At 40.5% G+C, this 16,592-nt stretch overlaps 1 protein-coding gene across 1 annotated transcript in view; it reads right to left on the reverse strand.

Annotated features, from left to right (window-relative positions):
* LOC121176034 (copine-8) overlaps positions 1 to 16,592 on the reverse strand; it is a 73,028-nt gene that overhangs the window by 21,450 nt on the left and 34,986 nt on the right. The window contains exons 7-13 of the mRNA XM_041029966.1: positions 10,790 to 10,853; positions 9,938 to 10,041; positions 9,168 to 9,272; positions 5,762 to 5,803; positions 4,573 to 4,648; positions 2,392 to 2,445; positions 2,118 to 2,179 (exon numbers count right to left, since the gene is read on the reverse strand). Coding sequence (XP_040885900.1) covers positions 2,118 to 2,179; positions 2,392 to 2,445; positions 4,573 to 4,648; positions 5,762 to 5,803; positions 9,168 to 9,272; positions 9,938 to 10,041; positions 10,790 to 10,853 — 507 coding nt within the window. The remainder of the gene's footprint in view (positions 1 to 2,117; positions 2,180 to 2,391; positions 2,446 to 4,572; positions 4,649 to 5,761; positions 5,804 to 9,167; positions 9,273 to 9,937; positions 10,042 to 10,789; positions 10,854 to 16,592) is intronic.

A 16,592-nucleotide genomic window follows, 5' to 3' on the forward strand; every position in this document is an offset into this window, starting at 1 on the left:
TACACATGTGAGCATGGGTGTGTTTACATTCTTGTGTGAGGGTGCTGATTTGTGTGTCTGCCAACAAATACACAGTCTGCCCCCTCATGCAACTGGATTAAATGCAACTGGACCATTATGGTCCATTTAGGTTTCAAACACTAAGAAAGCACTCAGCACTTCATTTAGCCACACATGCGAGTGACAACACCCAGTTCAGACCCCCAAAGCACACACGCATGCACGCATGCACACACACACACAAAACAAACACCCTCTTACTGACAGTTTCAAAGTGCCCAGTGCTGCTGGGAATGAGGTCTTGTTTGTAGGGTATAGACTTGATGATGGGATTTCTCCATTAGCAGCAACAGAGGAAGTAAACATATGCCAGGACACGTGGTGAGGGTACACACATGCATTTCACATCCAGCTCTATACATTCTGTCAAACTAACGAGCTGGTCCATCATGCGAATTGATCGCCCTTGGAACATGACTAAAACCTGCCTCATGAAAGCAACATGAAAGCCTTCCTGTCACACTGAAACTTAATACTTCTGCTTCAAGTCCATCCCCTTAAATGTATACACTAGCACCATCTAATATCTTAATCTGACATACACAAAGTGCATTCCCAAGGCCCTGTGAATCAATATTCTATTGATCAGTGTTCTTAGACAGGAAGCAGTTTTACAGGCTTATTTATGAGTAACAAACAGCGGTGAACCTGGGAAACAAACGTCTTCCTCCATTGTTTTATGGGCTAAAAAAAAAAACCATACCTGCATTAAATTTGAATGGTTTATTGAGTCTGATAAAAAATTCAGAGCATGTTACGTGTTCTCTTCCATGTTCAACTAGTCCACTTTCAGTAAACCTTTCCCTCTGAGCACCACAATGAAATTAAATCCCTAACATATTGAGAAAAAACCCTGATGTTACTCCCGGCTGTTGTATATTATATTTACAAGAAGCCTTTCCTTCCTGATGTGTGTTTAAAATAAACAAAAGCCTAGCTAATGACGTGCTGCGTGATGGTCACCAGGGCAATGTAGCAAAATCTCAGTTGTGTCAATTAAGTGAAAAGTTTAAAACTTTCATCAGTTCATCAAAGTTTAAGCCAGGCTTTCACAGCCCAAATCCTATAAATTATTTGTGGTGCAGGGAGAAGACAGTGTAGCATAGCGAGTGTTGGCTTCCTGGGTAATCCTCATTCGGTAATCCTCAATCCTCTCATTGGCTCAAACAATTTCTGGCCAGATATTTTACCCCTCTGTTCTGAGCTGTGTGTTAACTCTTTTGAAATCCACCTGAAAAGAGCAACAGCAACAAAAAAAAAGAAAAAAAAAAAACAGGACAGAGATGAGATGTGTTGTTTTTGTGGGGAACAAACTTCTACCTTCTGTGTTTTAACGACAATATTTTTTCCTCAAAGTCAGGCGAAAAAACTTTTTTTTAAATAGTGGTTATCCTCTTTAAAAGCCAGTCGACTTTCTGTAACTCCTAAAAAACAGAGCTACAAGGGCAGCAGGAACAGAGGAATACAAGGACGAAAATGGAGATTTTTTTTTCACACACACACACTCTCACACACATTCTCTCCCTTGACAGTCTCCCCCTCTGCGAGTCTAATGAAGGCAGAGTGTGTAGGCGAGCATTCACGCCACTCTTGGCTGCACACGGTCAACCCTCCTGAGCAACATACGTACACAACCACATGTAAACAGACACATATGTGAGCGCACACGACGACGCGTGGAATGGGCGAGGCACATACACATACACATACACATACACATACACATACACATACACATACACATACACATACACATACACATACACATACACACACACACACACACACACACTCTGCGTACTTGACTTTGGGTCAGCCCATCTGTCAGTCTCTCTCTCTCCACCTTTCACTTTCTTTCTCTCACATGCAAATGTACACTTTTCCATCTGATTCACTCACACTGAGGGATCATTATCTTTGGCATATTGCAGACACTGAGTCACGATGGGGTTATTATCAAGACAGGGACTGGCACACTCAGCATGTCACCTCTCATTAAAGGACTACAACCCCCATCTCTCAATGTGGGCTCAATGAATGTGTGGTCATTGACCTACCCTCCTTTGATGTAGTCCAGGAAGGTGACTTCAATGTCCACCAGGAATGACAGCAGCGTTACCTGTAAGTGAGAGGGCCACAGTCAGCTTTGGACAAATTCAGATTTAATTCTTGCTAATGTAACAAATTCAGTGGCCAGGTCAATGACATTAAGCCGTGTGAAAATGAAGCACCAGCCTTGACCAACTGTGGCACAGTGCTGCAATTCATTTCTAGTTAATACTACCCTGTATATTAAGGAAAAACACAGTACATCAGATGTGATGGCCATACCGTTCCAGAGTTCAGGTAATTTTTCTTCTTCCCTTTCTTCTTCGGATTTATCACCTAAAAAAAAGACAGGATTCTCTCTTGTGACTCTGTCAGTTCATTCAATCATCCATCAATTCAACCCTTCATTTCATTAACCAAAAACAATCACAAATTACTTTGTCATGTAATACACGATTTTGTTTATGGCAGCCAAAATGTGCCAAAAATAGGGCATGTTTTGACTTTGCATACTTTTCTTCAGTAATATGCCCAAAAATTGAAAGTAGGATTTGATTAGCAGAAGTGGAATGTGAAATAGATTAAATAAAATCAAAGCAATACTCTAGACTCCTCAGGTTGTGGGGAAAAATGGAAGCTGAAATGCAAAGTAAATTCCTATGTGGTAGCTGAGGTCATAGTAAAATTTGAATACCTCCCTCCCTCCATCTCTCTCTCCATGGTCAAACACACTCCTCCCTGAACCAGTAACCACCATGAATGTGCCTTTGAGCAATGCACATGAAGCTCATCATATCCAGAGGAGCAGCTAAATCCAGAGATGGATTGTGGCTCTAAACCGACTGGCGTGACTTCATGAATATGTAACAGAACACAGAGTGAGTACACAGCCACCCTCCTTTGGATAAGATTCCTATGCATCTAAACCAGCTGGACTTATTGCTTTGAGACCACGTTGTTGTTTTTTTTTTTTTTTGTAAAGAGATTAGAAAAGAGCCACATTTTCAGCCGAAGGCCTCAATTCATTTCGTCTCTCATGTTGCGACTCAAGCTCATTAAAACATACAATTGATCCTGTGATGTGGGGACCAGACTGAAACAGACTTGAAACTCCTTTTGAATCCTAAACACTCGATTTAGTCTTTTAAATCAGAGCTTTATGGTCTAATCAAACTGTGCCAAGGTTAAACAGAAGGAGAGGACCTCGGGAGAAACAACGTACAAATGTGTGGATTTATGCATTTCTCCTTGGTTCACGTTGCAATAGGTACACAAAAGGACACATTTGCCTCTGGAGGTGAGATGCAATGATTGAAACATGTCTGTTTCAAACACACACTCACACATACCAAGTGCCTTATCCTCTCTCTGACAGCTTTAAGTTAGGAAAAGCTGGGGTCAAGGAACAGGCCAGGAATAATAAAATTACTTTGTGTGTGTGTGTGTGTCTGTCTGTTCCTTACACACATGTCAGTGTGCATCTGTGTGCACCTTTGTGTGCGTGTGCCTCAGTGCGTGTGCACATCTGAGCTCTATTAGGCAAACAGCAGCTGTTTAAAATGACAGTCCCCTGCGTGCTCTCCTCTCTGTGTGGTATTCTGTTAATCAAGAAGTGTTGACTCTTCCTGGGAGAAGGTAAGTCATCATAACTATCAGTGTGTGTGTGTGTATGTGTGTGTGTGTGTGTGTGTGTTTATGTGTGAATGAGAGAGAGAGTAAGGGAGATGAATGTTGTATAGTGGGATTAACATGGTCCCTGTGTGTGAGACTCTGGTTGGCATTAACTGGGTCTTGTGAGAGCCCCTTTGATCTTAATCATTATTTATTCTCTACATAAAAAATGTGTAATATCTGACAGCATATATAAAACATACATTATATTGATGTTTTTCAATGATTTTCTAGCCATTTTATCATCTGTTCCTAACTCTTTTATTTTTATTTTAAAGGGTTGGCTACATAAATTATATAAATGTCAGTCACATCACAGATTTCCATCCCTAATCCAACTTGATGTGTAAACAACCACACTGCTATTGCTGCTTTGAAGTCTGATAATCCAGCATCTGGTTTGTGTCCATTACTGGGGAAAATGACATGATTAGATAAACAGGAACATGATGCATACTGGTTTTATGTACCATTAGCTCCCTCTGCCTCATGCAAAATCAGACTATTTCTACTTTTAAAGGCTATTAGTTCGTTTTTTTTTCCGTTCACATCTTCTAAAACTGTCTTTAGCTCACTAACAGTATTAGAATTTTCAATGTGTTTATTTTCCCTGGCAGAAGGGAAAGGTAGATTTTTAACAAAAAGACAGTTGAGCAGGGCAGTTTAGTTTTACTCTGATTTAATATGAGAAGGAAAAGCTCTGGGTGAAAACCCAATAGTGTTAGTATTCCAGTTACTGTATGTGTGTGTGTGTGTGTGTGTGAGTACATGCACACTCACACACAAACTCACCTCATAGACGTTGAACTGGCTCTGCCCTCTGGATAGTTCTCTGTAGCTGGTGCTGAACTCTCCAATAAAGTCATGACTACAGAGAGGGAGACAGTCAACGTGTGACAATCAACATGTGAGGTAAGAACTCAAAACACATGAGGAAAACTCTGAGAAAATGCTGCTTCAGGTCCCATAAACAGACAACTCAGTTCATTCAAAGTGAGTAACAATGATAAGATTTGTTGTTAGTGAGTATTAAAGCAACAACACAACGGGTAAAAAAGACCGTAGATATTTTTACACAGAAATGATTAAATAACATGAAAACTCCTAAACAGCTTGTTACAAACTGTTAGTGTTTCTCAGCCCCATTGAAAAACATTACACTAAAATGTCATGCTGTTCCCTCCATCAGATTGAGAATGACACCGAATAGATTGCAAAAGCATAAAGAACAGAGAAATGACTCCCTGTTAAACTACAGCTTGACAAATGTCACTCCTCTTTCTTTCTGCCTGACTCTCAGCAGCCAGACTCATCATTAAGCAGTCAATCTGTGGCAGTCCTGCACCCAGCTTCCTTACCTACTGAAAACAGATAGTTAGTGTTAATTATGTGTGACTTGGATTAGGTTAGTCATACACTAACTGGAAGCTGGCATGTGCTGAATGCTAATGTAATCAAGAGGTAATAAGGAAATATATTGCTGTCTATTTATCAGTGATGACTAGCTATGAGGTTATGAGAACACATTATAGTGCCTTCCTTTACAAGAAGTTCAAGTGCTCATGATTCTTATAACTAAATTCAATAACACTAGAATGCATCAACACATAGAGCAGGTCGTGACATTGTCGTTGTTTTGTTTCAGTTACTGTTATTGTTGTGAGGCTAAGTGGACAGTTAGACACAGGGAATAAGGAAATATATTGCCCTGTGTTGAAAAATGCAGTGGTGTGCTGCTTCAGGTACTGAGACGAAAATCTGATCTGGGAGGCTGAGTCGGAGAACAAGTGAAATCCACAAATCAGAAGGATCATCAGCTGCCTAAAGGCTGCACATAATTATCACACAAGAGTAAAACTGTAAAACTGAATTGATAAAATATTATAATTGTTGTGTTGCTGTGTTTTGCACCCTGTGTTTTGAAAGGTTATATGATAGTTTCATTTAAAAAAAAAAGAATAAGTGAATGAGGAGGAATTACCTGCCATCTCTGTCCCAGTCGTACACCTCCACCTTGATTGTTCTGTTGGGAAATACAAAAAATATGAATTAAGTTCAAAAATTAAAAAAAAATAAATAAATAAAGATGCTGGACTGAACAAGACAATAAAAGAAAAAGCAAACTTGTAGTGTTTTTCTCCAGAATAACAAGTAACATAACTAACAATGCTTTAAAAGGCTACCATCCATACCTGTGAAATTATAAAATATACCTTTCTGATTTTTTCTTTTTTTCTCTTTGCTGTCATGAAGCTGTTAAGAGAAGCGAATCCATTCTACAGCTTGTCTTTATTCCAGCACACTGTCTGTCACTGTATTTTCCTCCCGTATTGTGCTCTCGAAATGCATCTATTTCTGCATCCCATTATAGCTTACAAGGAAATGGGGAGAAAAAAAAAAGAATAGTCTGCAAGAGACAGATATGCTGCGCTATCACTCTGTCTACCAATAGCTTCAACAGAAGGGTCATTTCTCTCTGACAAAAGCAGGAGAGCGTTGCACAGAGAAGGAGAGGGGTGAGGCAAAAGTATAATAGAAGAAAGACCTAATTAAAGCAGAGAGAGTAAAGGCGGTCTGCTGAAGAGCATGAAGGAGGGAGCGAGCAAGTGTGAAGAGAAGATGGTGTAAAAAAAGATTCAAAATGGACAGAAAATAAATAAAAGACTGTCGGAGTGAAAAAATTATGTGGGACTCGTCATTCAAAGTTCTTCTTTTTAACAGCAGGAGGTAAAAACAGATCAAATTTGGAGTCTCATGTATTACTGTGTAAAAGTCTGTAACCAAACAGCAGCTTTTTTTTCCCCCATAGATTTTGCTGAACTTACTGTAATCACTTTACAACTTGGACAGCCCTCTAAAACAAGCGCTGTCTAATTTTGAAATCGGAGCCAAGACTGCACTTTTCCATCCTCCTTATCTTTCAATGGGCTTTGAGCTGCTTAGAGAGCCAGAGGCACATTAGAGGAAATCAGGCAATAACGGTAAGGAGTGGGAATGGGCTGGATGATAATGATGGGCGCTCTGGGGATGCATGTGTTTCTTAGTTGGCTAAACACTTTCTCCTCAAGAGAAACCAGTGTGTGCAAATCTTTCCTAATAAATGTGAGGAGACATATGCATGAGTTTATGGGCGTGTGTCTTATTAAGACGGTGTTATGCCACATCTCAGCAGGAAACGTCCCGACTTTGTGAGCTTTGATGATGTGACAGGAAATTGACAATTTCACTAGTTAATCTTATGGCTTCCCTGTATAGGTGTGTGTGTGTGAGAGTGTGCGTGTGTGTGAGGGAGTGAACACAGGCCCATCACAGCACCTACGAGCAGAAAGACACAGTTCTCCATTGTTTGCCAGCTTGAGCTCTGCCTTATCTCTTTTCCCAGGCTGCAGAGAGGTAGACACAGTATGTGTAAGTGTGTGTGTGTGTGTGTGTGCGCACACATTAGTGTGTACTGCATGTGCAATCCACTGTGGGTTTCCTCAGTCTCCCATTGATAAGACATGGTGTGACTCAACTCCCTTAATAAGCTTATTGGACCAAACTTCAGATCAATGCTGCTGTCTGCTAGCTAAGCTAAGCTAAACCCTATTGTGCCTTTCTCACTACACGACTGCTATCGACACAGGAGACGGACACAAACATGACTGACACACTTTTATCTGCTCATTTGTTTTCTCACTCAGACTCAGTCTTCTCCCGAGATACAAAGTAAACCCTGCGCACACATCTAATGGTACTGTAAGAAGCAATACTTAAGTGAAATCACTTTATAAATCAGTATATTTTTTTGGTAGCTAATTAAAGGGAACACAGAGACAGTGTTCAGTTGGTACACTTCTAATTAATTCATCCCAATTAACTGCTTGTGTAACACAGAGAGTCTTTTAATCAGTGTACTGTCAGTCAGTTGAATGTGCTAAACTGGAAGAGAAAAGTTTTGTCTGCAGGCAAGGATACAACTCAGCCTATACAAGGAATTAAGTATCCAACGAGAAAATGAAAAATGAACCACTGCCTGCTACAATCTGGAAACCTGCCAGAAATTTTCTGGAAATTATTACTGAATGATGCACTCATAAAACAAACAAACAAACAAACAAAAAAAAAGATTTAAAAAGAAAAGAGGAAATAATAAACAAACCAGTCCACAACCTGACAACAGAACTAGAACAACAACAGAAATAAACCAGCAGCAGCACCAACACCAACACCAGAGCAGCGTCGACAAACAAAAACCTTCCTTAAATAAGACAGATGTTCCGAATAACAATTTCATCCACCATGAACAAAGCATCCCTGGCTTAGAGTAAGAAGCAGGAAACCTGTTCATCAATGAATCAATAGCAGAAAGTACCACTGACAGCTCCAGCATCCCAGGCAGGTCCAGGATCAGCACCGTGGACAGTGATCATGACCCTCTTTAATGCTGATGATCCACCATGAGCTCCTGAGCAACAGGGAAGCTGGTCTACTTTCTGATCTAAGTCCTGAACGCTCAGTTCATCACAACCTTTCTGTGACCCACAATCCCTCAGAGTCACATTAACCTAAGCCCCTAACAGTGGTTCATTTCAAGTGTGGTTTGCTCCTCCCGGCTGCAGTCGCTGCTTATCATTCATCATCATTTACAGAAACATTTCTCTGACATATCTTCACAACTGTGAGCTGTTTGATGGAGCAGACTCATAGATACTCGCCTCCAGTCAAATACATATTGCTGCCATTTTTTCAAATTAGTTTATCTTAAGTTTCGGTTTCATCTCCTGCTTACTTTAATGTTTTTCTGAAGACTTGAAAACGCCCCGCAGAAACACGTACCACGCGCATATAAATGCAGAGAAAGGTGACAGAGAGCTGACTTTAAAGGAACACACAGATTTTTGTTTGCGTTACAGATGCATGAAAAGAGCACTGGTAGTAGTCTGATATGCCTGTTTGAACTAAAAATAAACCTGACATTCAGTATAATTATAAGCTGTTAATGTGGTTAGTTTCATTTTGAAAATGTCATTTGTTGCTGCCTTAACTCAGATAAATATGGCTTATATAACTTTCAATAATTAGTAATGGAACAAGTTTGTAATGGAGTTTTCTATGGCTAATTAACCCCCACACAGATACATACTGTTGTGTGTTTTATTCAGTGGATGTAAGCCACACTCCAGCAGTGCTGTGTTACACTGTGTGTGAAGTAGCTTGAAGAGGCCATTAGACACAGTGGGGACATCCTTCATATCCCGAGAGTTGCCCATGTTACCTAACATGACATTTTCAATATGTCTGACACTGAAACACGTTTTCCTGGGTGATTCAGATGGTTGTCTGGGTCGCTGTATTCTATTTATGCCACCATAATATCTAATATCTAAAATAGAAAAAAGACTTACCTGTCATAATCACCATTGCAAAGAGCCCGAACAGGGATCTTGAAGGCCTGCCACACCGGGTTCAGCGTGTTCTTCACCACCTCTGTCTTGTGGCAGATGGTAAACCTGCGCCGAGAAACAAAGAAAGGCAGAGAGAGTGAGAAATGGAAAAGAAGAGAGAAGAAGACTAGTGGGGAGAAAGGAGGGGAAAAAGAAAAGGGAAAGAGGGCTGTATGTACTTCAGAAATACATATATACATATATGAGTGGGAAAAGAAAATTAAAATGAATTTTCACTAACTTTCCACTCACTGAAAGTAAGGGTGGAAGTCTGTGGAAGCTGACACACACACACACACACACAAAAGTACGCACAAACACACACTGCAAAGAGGTAATTTCATTAGTCCCTCAGCTAGCAGGTGGACTTGGTATCTTCCTCCCTCAGGGCACAAGGTCTTATCTTACTTGTCACACACTGCAGGATGGAAAAGCCCACAGAGCTGGATCGAACACGCACACTCACACACAATAAAATCTATGTGACCAAGCCATAGCACTGCACTTGTTCAATACCTCCTGTTTCCACACACACATCCGTGCACACATCGTGCACAAACACACTCAGAATGTTTTTTAAACACACATGCTTAAACAGGCTGCCTGGCTTTTGTTCCGAGGCAAATCAATGAAACCAATTTCCTTTGGATGCAGGGACGGATCAATCCGCACATGAAAAGGGAGAAGCAAAGAGGGAAGGAGCGTGAGTGAAGGAAGAGGAGGGGACTCACGTGCCGTCCTCGTTGCTCCTGTAGAAGACCAGGAATGGGTCAGACTTGCCGAAGAAATCCTTTTTGTCCAGCTTGTTCCCGCAGAACTGCATCATCACTGATTCCTGAAGAGAAGAGACAGCAAAAGAAAACTGAGTGAAATGCATATGGAAAGCATACCTTTGTTACTGGTATGTGACTTTATTATCCATTGGTCCCTGAGGGCCATCCATTAATCCATCCATCTACCTATCTAGTCAGCCTGACAGTTAGAGACACCTCCATTTAGAGGAGAATTTCAGTTTTAGATGCTTGGATATACTCAGAGTTCTGGTCTATTGAGGCTGCTGCTGATGGAAAAGTTTTCTTTGAGTGTGACTGAATGCTGGCGCAAAATGGTTGGGGGAAAGGTTTTCTTAAAGGACTTGATCTAAAAGCTTTGCTGTGGTGTCCAGAAAATCATTAAAAGTGTTCTGAGGCCAAAAAACAGGACGAGCCCAGCGACGAAAAAATAAATAGGGCTTGTAAAACATCAATAGCGTGGCCATTTTTATGTTTCTCAGTTGAATGTCACATGGAAAACTGGGCCACTCATCCACATCAGTTACAAAATAAACCATCAACAAAAGATAAATCGAACAGCTTCTTTTAACCGCTTTTTAAGTACTTCATTAGGGATTCTGTTGTCCTCTACACACAATATTCAAATAGTCAAACAAAGGTCAAATGGTCTTTTGCATTTCTTAGAACTTCCCCTTGTCCTCTGGTACAACTGTCCTGCCCATGTCCACAAACTGAGACATGAAGAGAAGGAACGGGCAGATTCAGAAAAGACAGAGAGATAAATGAACAGAAGCCTATATCCATCCTCACCCTGCAGTTGTTCAGCTCCTCTGCCTTCACAATAATGGTCCCGCATTTCTTCCCAGGAATCCCTCTGTAGACAACACAGCACACAAAACAGGAAAAGGTTAAGAGATCACAGTGGCGTGGGTGGAGTACTTGGCATGACCAAGCTGTTTACGCGTACGTTTCCTCCCGCGTCCCTGCTGTTCTCTGCACTTAAGATCAAAGGTCGAGTTAACAAGATATCGGAAGACATCTCAAATTTCCATAGCGGAATTACTATCGACAGTCAGAACAGTGTGTACTCTGGAAGAGGAGTCAATGAAAACATCAAGTATGTGTCATAACATTGGAACAAGTTCCCAGATGAGGTTCAGTGACCTTCTTACAGCAGGATGTGACCCTGCATATGTGCATTCAGGAAATTCATACTCAAACTCCAGATCGAGTCCCCGTCCCTCTCTATGTGTAAATATACAGTCTGTCTATCTACTGTGTCTTTGCCTTGTTTGTTTTACTCACTGATGCTTTGCACTGACGCTGCGGTGTGTTGACCACAGGAGATAAAATGAGCCGAATCAAAAGTGAGATTCTTTCCCAAAAACTCCCACACAATCAGTCCTGTGACGTGTTTCAATAATTGTGGCTGATTACACAGTAGGGGGGTGATGCAGAGAAGATTTCTACAGGTTTCCACAAAACATGTCTTGTGTTGAATATTATTAGCATTGTTTGACTCAAAAGTACAAAAAATAAAATAAATAACAGTCTGATTGTTGATCATATTTTATTTGTTTTATTCATATTTTATTTTCTCTGCTGCGCCTATATGCCCATTAACCGTGATTCTCTATATGTAATAAGTTCCAGCTGTTGATTAGTTTAATTTAGTCTAAACCAGGTGCAGGTCTTGTCAGTGTTAGAGAACTAAATATAGCATCATTTTAAGTCAACAGATCAGTGAAGAGAACCCACCCTTAAATGTGAAAGCACATTATGAAGTAAAATGTTGCATTCATGAGTAAAACCCTGTTCAGACTCTGGTCAGGAACAAACATCATGGAAAGTTTTACAACCTCCCACTACCTCAAAACATTTCCAAGATACAACAGGAACACTGTTGAAAGCGGGGTGTTTATGTTTGTGTGGATGTGCGCAAAAGTGTATCCATTTGTGTAAAGGTGTGTGTGTGTGTGTGTGTGTGTATTAGTGGACCGTTCTGTTGCTGGTAAGGTCAGGTGACAAACAGGCGTGCATGAGTGACTGTACTGGTGTTTTTATGAGGGTGTGTTATACCATGTATGTGGACTGCGGCGGTAAACGTGGGAACGCGTCGGCGATGTTTGTGTGTGTGTGTGTGTGTGTGTGGGCGTGTATGTGTAAGCACTTTCACTGAATAAACATTGTGGTGTTGAAGGTGAACTCAATAACATCATTTACAACACCCCCTCCTCCCACACCCACACACACACAAACACACACACTTTTGACACAGAGTTCTGACTAACTTCACGGCCAGAAACTGGGAACATTGTAGTCCATCAGGAAGTAGACAAGGTCAGATTGTTTAGCTACTGACAGTATTGGATACTGACACTTTTTTTTTTCAAACAACCCAACTCACACATTTATACTGCATACAAACAAGCACACACGGCTGTAATCTTTTATCTTTTTACTGTATTTATTATTACCAAGACCTGAACATAAATATTTCACCTGAAATCTGTTTTCATATGAATTGATTTGGCACAAATCTGAGCGACTGGCCAAACACCAAATGCAAGTCAAATATTCACTCTCCTTTTAGCTCTGTTACTTTCCATCAACCGCTGAGGGAAATATCTGACTCTTTAGCTGCTAAATGCTCCACTATGTTCAGCTTTTAGTGACTTGCTGTGTGCGGTGGGCTTATCTGAGCATTTTCTCTAAAACCACCTGCCTGCTGCACCTGGAAAGGAGGTTAATGAAAGCAGAGAGAGAGATTTTATGTGCCTGTCTTGCCAACATGTGAAAGGATTGGTACAAATTTGTACTTATTGTTTTAAGGCATCATAAAGTAGCAGTCATGAAAATGACACTGAGAAATATCATTAAACTTACATGAAATTCTGTAAATTCTTGTTTTCCCAGTTGCAGTTATATATTGGTTAAAAATCTACAGTATATTGCAATTTCAGTACCAGGATATAGTATCTACGGCCAATTCAATCTTCAGACCAGAATCAATAGTTAAAGGGATCCATGAATGGGAGGAAGAGTAGGACGAATAATTTGACTTAACTTTTGAGAGGTCTTGCAATCTGACAAAGAGGCCTGTCATCTGATGAGCTCGGCTCTGAGAGAACCACCTGGCAGAAATTGACTCAGGCAGGCATTTAGACAGCCCAGAATTGGGGTCGAGGACCTCAGCATGGATGTAATTCAAATCTCCTTTTACCACGCATGAGGAACTGGGGGTAAAGTGCTTTTGAAATGGCAAATTTATCAAAATGAAATAGATCCTGGAACCGATACTTTGCACAGAAGAGCTGTGAGAGAGAGCTTTTTCACTTCCAAAGGCAATACCCTTTCCTCAGAAATCTGAAGATGGGAGGAAAATCTGAAATAGCATCTAAACGAGACAGGAGACTTTTTTCTTTTTGTTATTTCCTTTTATTTCTACATAGCACATGGATGTAGGGTCAAATAATTTGTATCCATTAGGTGTGTAAAGTGAGAAAAAGATATTCAGGGGAAGACTGATTGAGACTAATTAAAACCGAGACAGCGAGAAAAAGCCAGAGAGAACGGTTGAAAGCGAGGCAGACTTTATTCACCTGCTTGAAACACAAACATAATAATGTCTCCCGGACTACAGAGATCCACTGTAGCCACTTGTATCACTGTAACCACTAAATGTTGACCACCAAAAGTCCCATAAGATATCACTGCTCTCAGGAGCAATTACAGAAACCGCTTTCCAGACAGCATTAGCATTACCAGAGATGGTGAGAGAGGGATAGAGCCAAAGAATCAATAAGGTAATACTGATATACCTCCTCTAGGACATATTATTGACACTAGAACCAAGTATTAATGTCATTAAATAAAACATAATTATCACAGGTCCCAACTAGCTTTATCTTACCTAAAATACAAGTAAGTATTTTGTCCTCTACTCTACTTGTCTTCTACTTTAAAGTAGTGGAGAAGTAGTAGAAGAATCACTCTTTGTAATAATACAACCTCACTTGAAATAGGAATCTGCCTGTTCTGCTGCACATTTACACAGGCGTGCCCTTGCATTACTAACATCCTCTCGTAAATGATCTCACCATCCAGGCGGAAGTACTGGTGTGCATGAGCAAAATAGAATAAATAACCTCTGCTGGTAGCACTAAAGACACTCACAGAGTGCTTTACTCAGAGCACTTTATCCACAAACTCACAAACAAAAGATTTCAGCAAATTTAGCAACACTGAAACACCCAACCAAAAATCTGAGAGTATTTTCAAATGATCTCGCTTATAGCCCACTGTCAAAGCTAGTGCACAAGTAAATCCAATCAGATACATTCATTTCTAATCAAATCAAATCAAATCACAAGTTAAGGTGATGTGTAAGATGCAGGTGTTGCTAGTTTTGTGCAAGTGTCCAAACTGTGATAAAGAACTTAGCAGAGTCTTTCATCTACTGCTTCAGCTTCACAAAAATGCCCTTTGTTTCAAAGACAAGTGGCATTTTGATATTTGCACTTGACTCTCCACCCACCTCTAATCTGAAACAATTCCACAATATAATTTAACAGCTCTCTCAGTCCAACTATTCTCATCTCCTCCACATGCTCTCCTGCTTTTTCTCTTTTGTCACTACTTCTCATTATTTGTTGGACACAAGCAGCCACAAACCTTTACGAGCAGCACCAGTAGTTGTTGACACACAGCACAGCAAGTGTCCAAAGTAAGAATGGACACCAAAAAAAAAAAACAGACCAAACTTAAAATACTTTGCTTCATGTAGTGTACTGGCTGTTTAAAATGCACGTATTGCCAGAACTACACATAGTACTGTAAAGTTTCAGTTCATGATTAAGACCATTAAGACATTTCTACACAGACATGACAATGTCTAAACTGTAAGTGGTCTTTCTCAGAGAATATTCATGATTCTTCCACATGAGGATTGTAAGACCCATTACCACCTGAGTGAAAACAGCAAATTGACTTAGAGATTAATTTCTCCTGTTCTATTTTTATCTTGGGTTGTGTGTCTGCTCACCCAAATTGCCATGATTGTAGAACAAAAGAAGCAAATACAACTTCTAAAGACCACAATGCAGACTTTGTGAAACTCTGTGTCGCTGTCTCTTTCCTATTGTTTTTCACCCTCTCAGTCTCAATTATGTCATTTCTCTGCAACAATATGTTGGGAGAAATGGTTGAAGACACACACACACACACACACACACACGCACGCAGAAGCACCCAGAATCCATGTCGCTATGACAACTCTGCCAGGCCCCTGCGGCGGGATATCGAATGGGATTCCTCTGCTTGTTATTTCCTCAAATGCTTGCTCTCCCTTCTCTATGTTTCAGAGAGCTGTGGTCATTACTCGGGCTCAGAGATCTGCCTTAAAATCGTATCAATGATTTCTAAATTTCAAGTTGTATGTATATATGCATGCAAATGACTATTTCCACTCTGGAAAAGAAAAATTAGGACAGCACATGAGTAATGGCAACATACTGCTGAAATCACTCAGTGTTTTAGTTGTTTGCTGAAATCATGAACCGGTGTACGTTAATACATTTTATTACTCTACAACAGAGAGAGAGAAAACAAAATTCTGGATATGAAAAGAAAGAAAATTGGATCCTCAACTGTTAATTTTTAGCATTCATTGTGAAGTGAATGATTTGAATGTGTGTTTTGAATAAAAACAAAGCTTGTGAAAATGCCTGAGAGCTGAGAATCTGACACAAGTTCATCCTCGCTCTCGTTCTCAGGTAAACTGCTCCCCTCTCTTTAGTTTATTCATGACACAGAAAAGCACTCCAAAGTTGAGAAGTGCTTCAGGAATATATCAAGCTCTCTTTCCGTGTGTGTGTGTGTGTGTGTGTGTGTGTGTGTCTGTGTATGAGAGGGTGTGCATGCGTCTGTGTGTGTGAGGAAACACTGTGAATCCTCTAATCAAGCCACATGGACTTGCAATCAGCGTCTGGCGAGAGACAGGTAATTAAGTCTGGGCCACTTCTGGGCTGCAGAGTAACACTAATGCCTGCTGACACACATGCACAAACAGGGGCTCAGGCACACACACACACACACACACACACACACACACACACACACACCTTACACACATGTCATTTTCATTATATTCCCAGTGAAGGGCCAATACCTGAATAAGATATCAATTATCATTATGAAGCCACGAGAGTCCATCTATTCTTGGTCACGCACCGACACACACATATACAGTACACAATCACACACATGCGTTTCCACTAAAAAGGAAACTCATAACAATAATTCTCTTTCACAAAAGGAACAGTGACATCAAATCCATGTCACGCCAGAGGCAGATAGTTTTTTTCTGTCCTCCCTATACAAATGCTTACAATTAGGCTTGTATTCACATCTATCAGCCTGTGTGTGTGTGTGTGTGTGTGTGTGTGTGTGTGTGTGTGTGTGTGTGTGTGTGTGTGTGTGTTCCTGGCACACTTCTATCTAAAACTGTAGTCCACTTGGCTCTTCCATAATAACCTGGGGTTTCTCTCTGACCTTGTACCTATTTCAAATGAACACTGAAAGATCTTGTTTATGGGGCCAAGAGAGACAAGAA

Source organism: Toxotes jaculatrix, chromosome 22 (assembly GCF_017976425.1).
Source record: "Toxotes jaculatrix isolate fToxJac2 chromosome 22, fToxJac2.pri, whole genome shotgun sequence".
Classification (NCBI taxonomy): Eukaryota; Metazoa; Chordata; class Actinopteri; family Toxotidae; genus Toxotes; species Toxotes jaculatrix.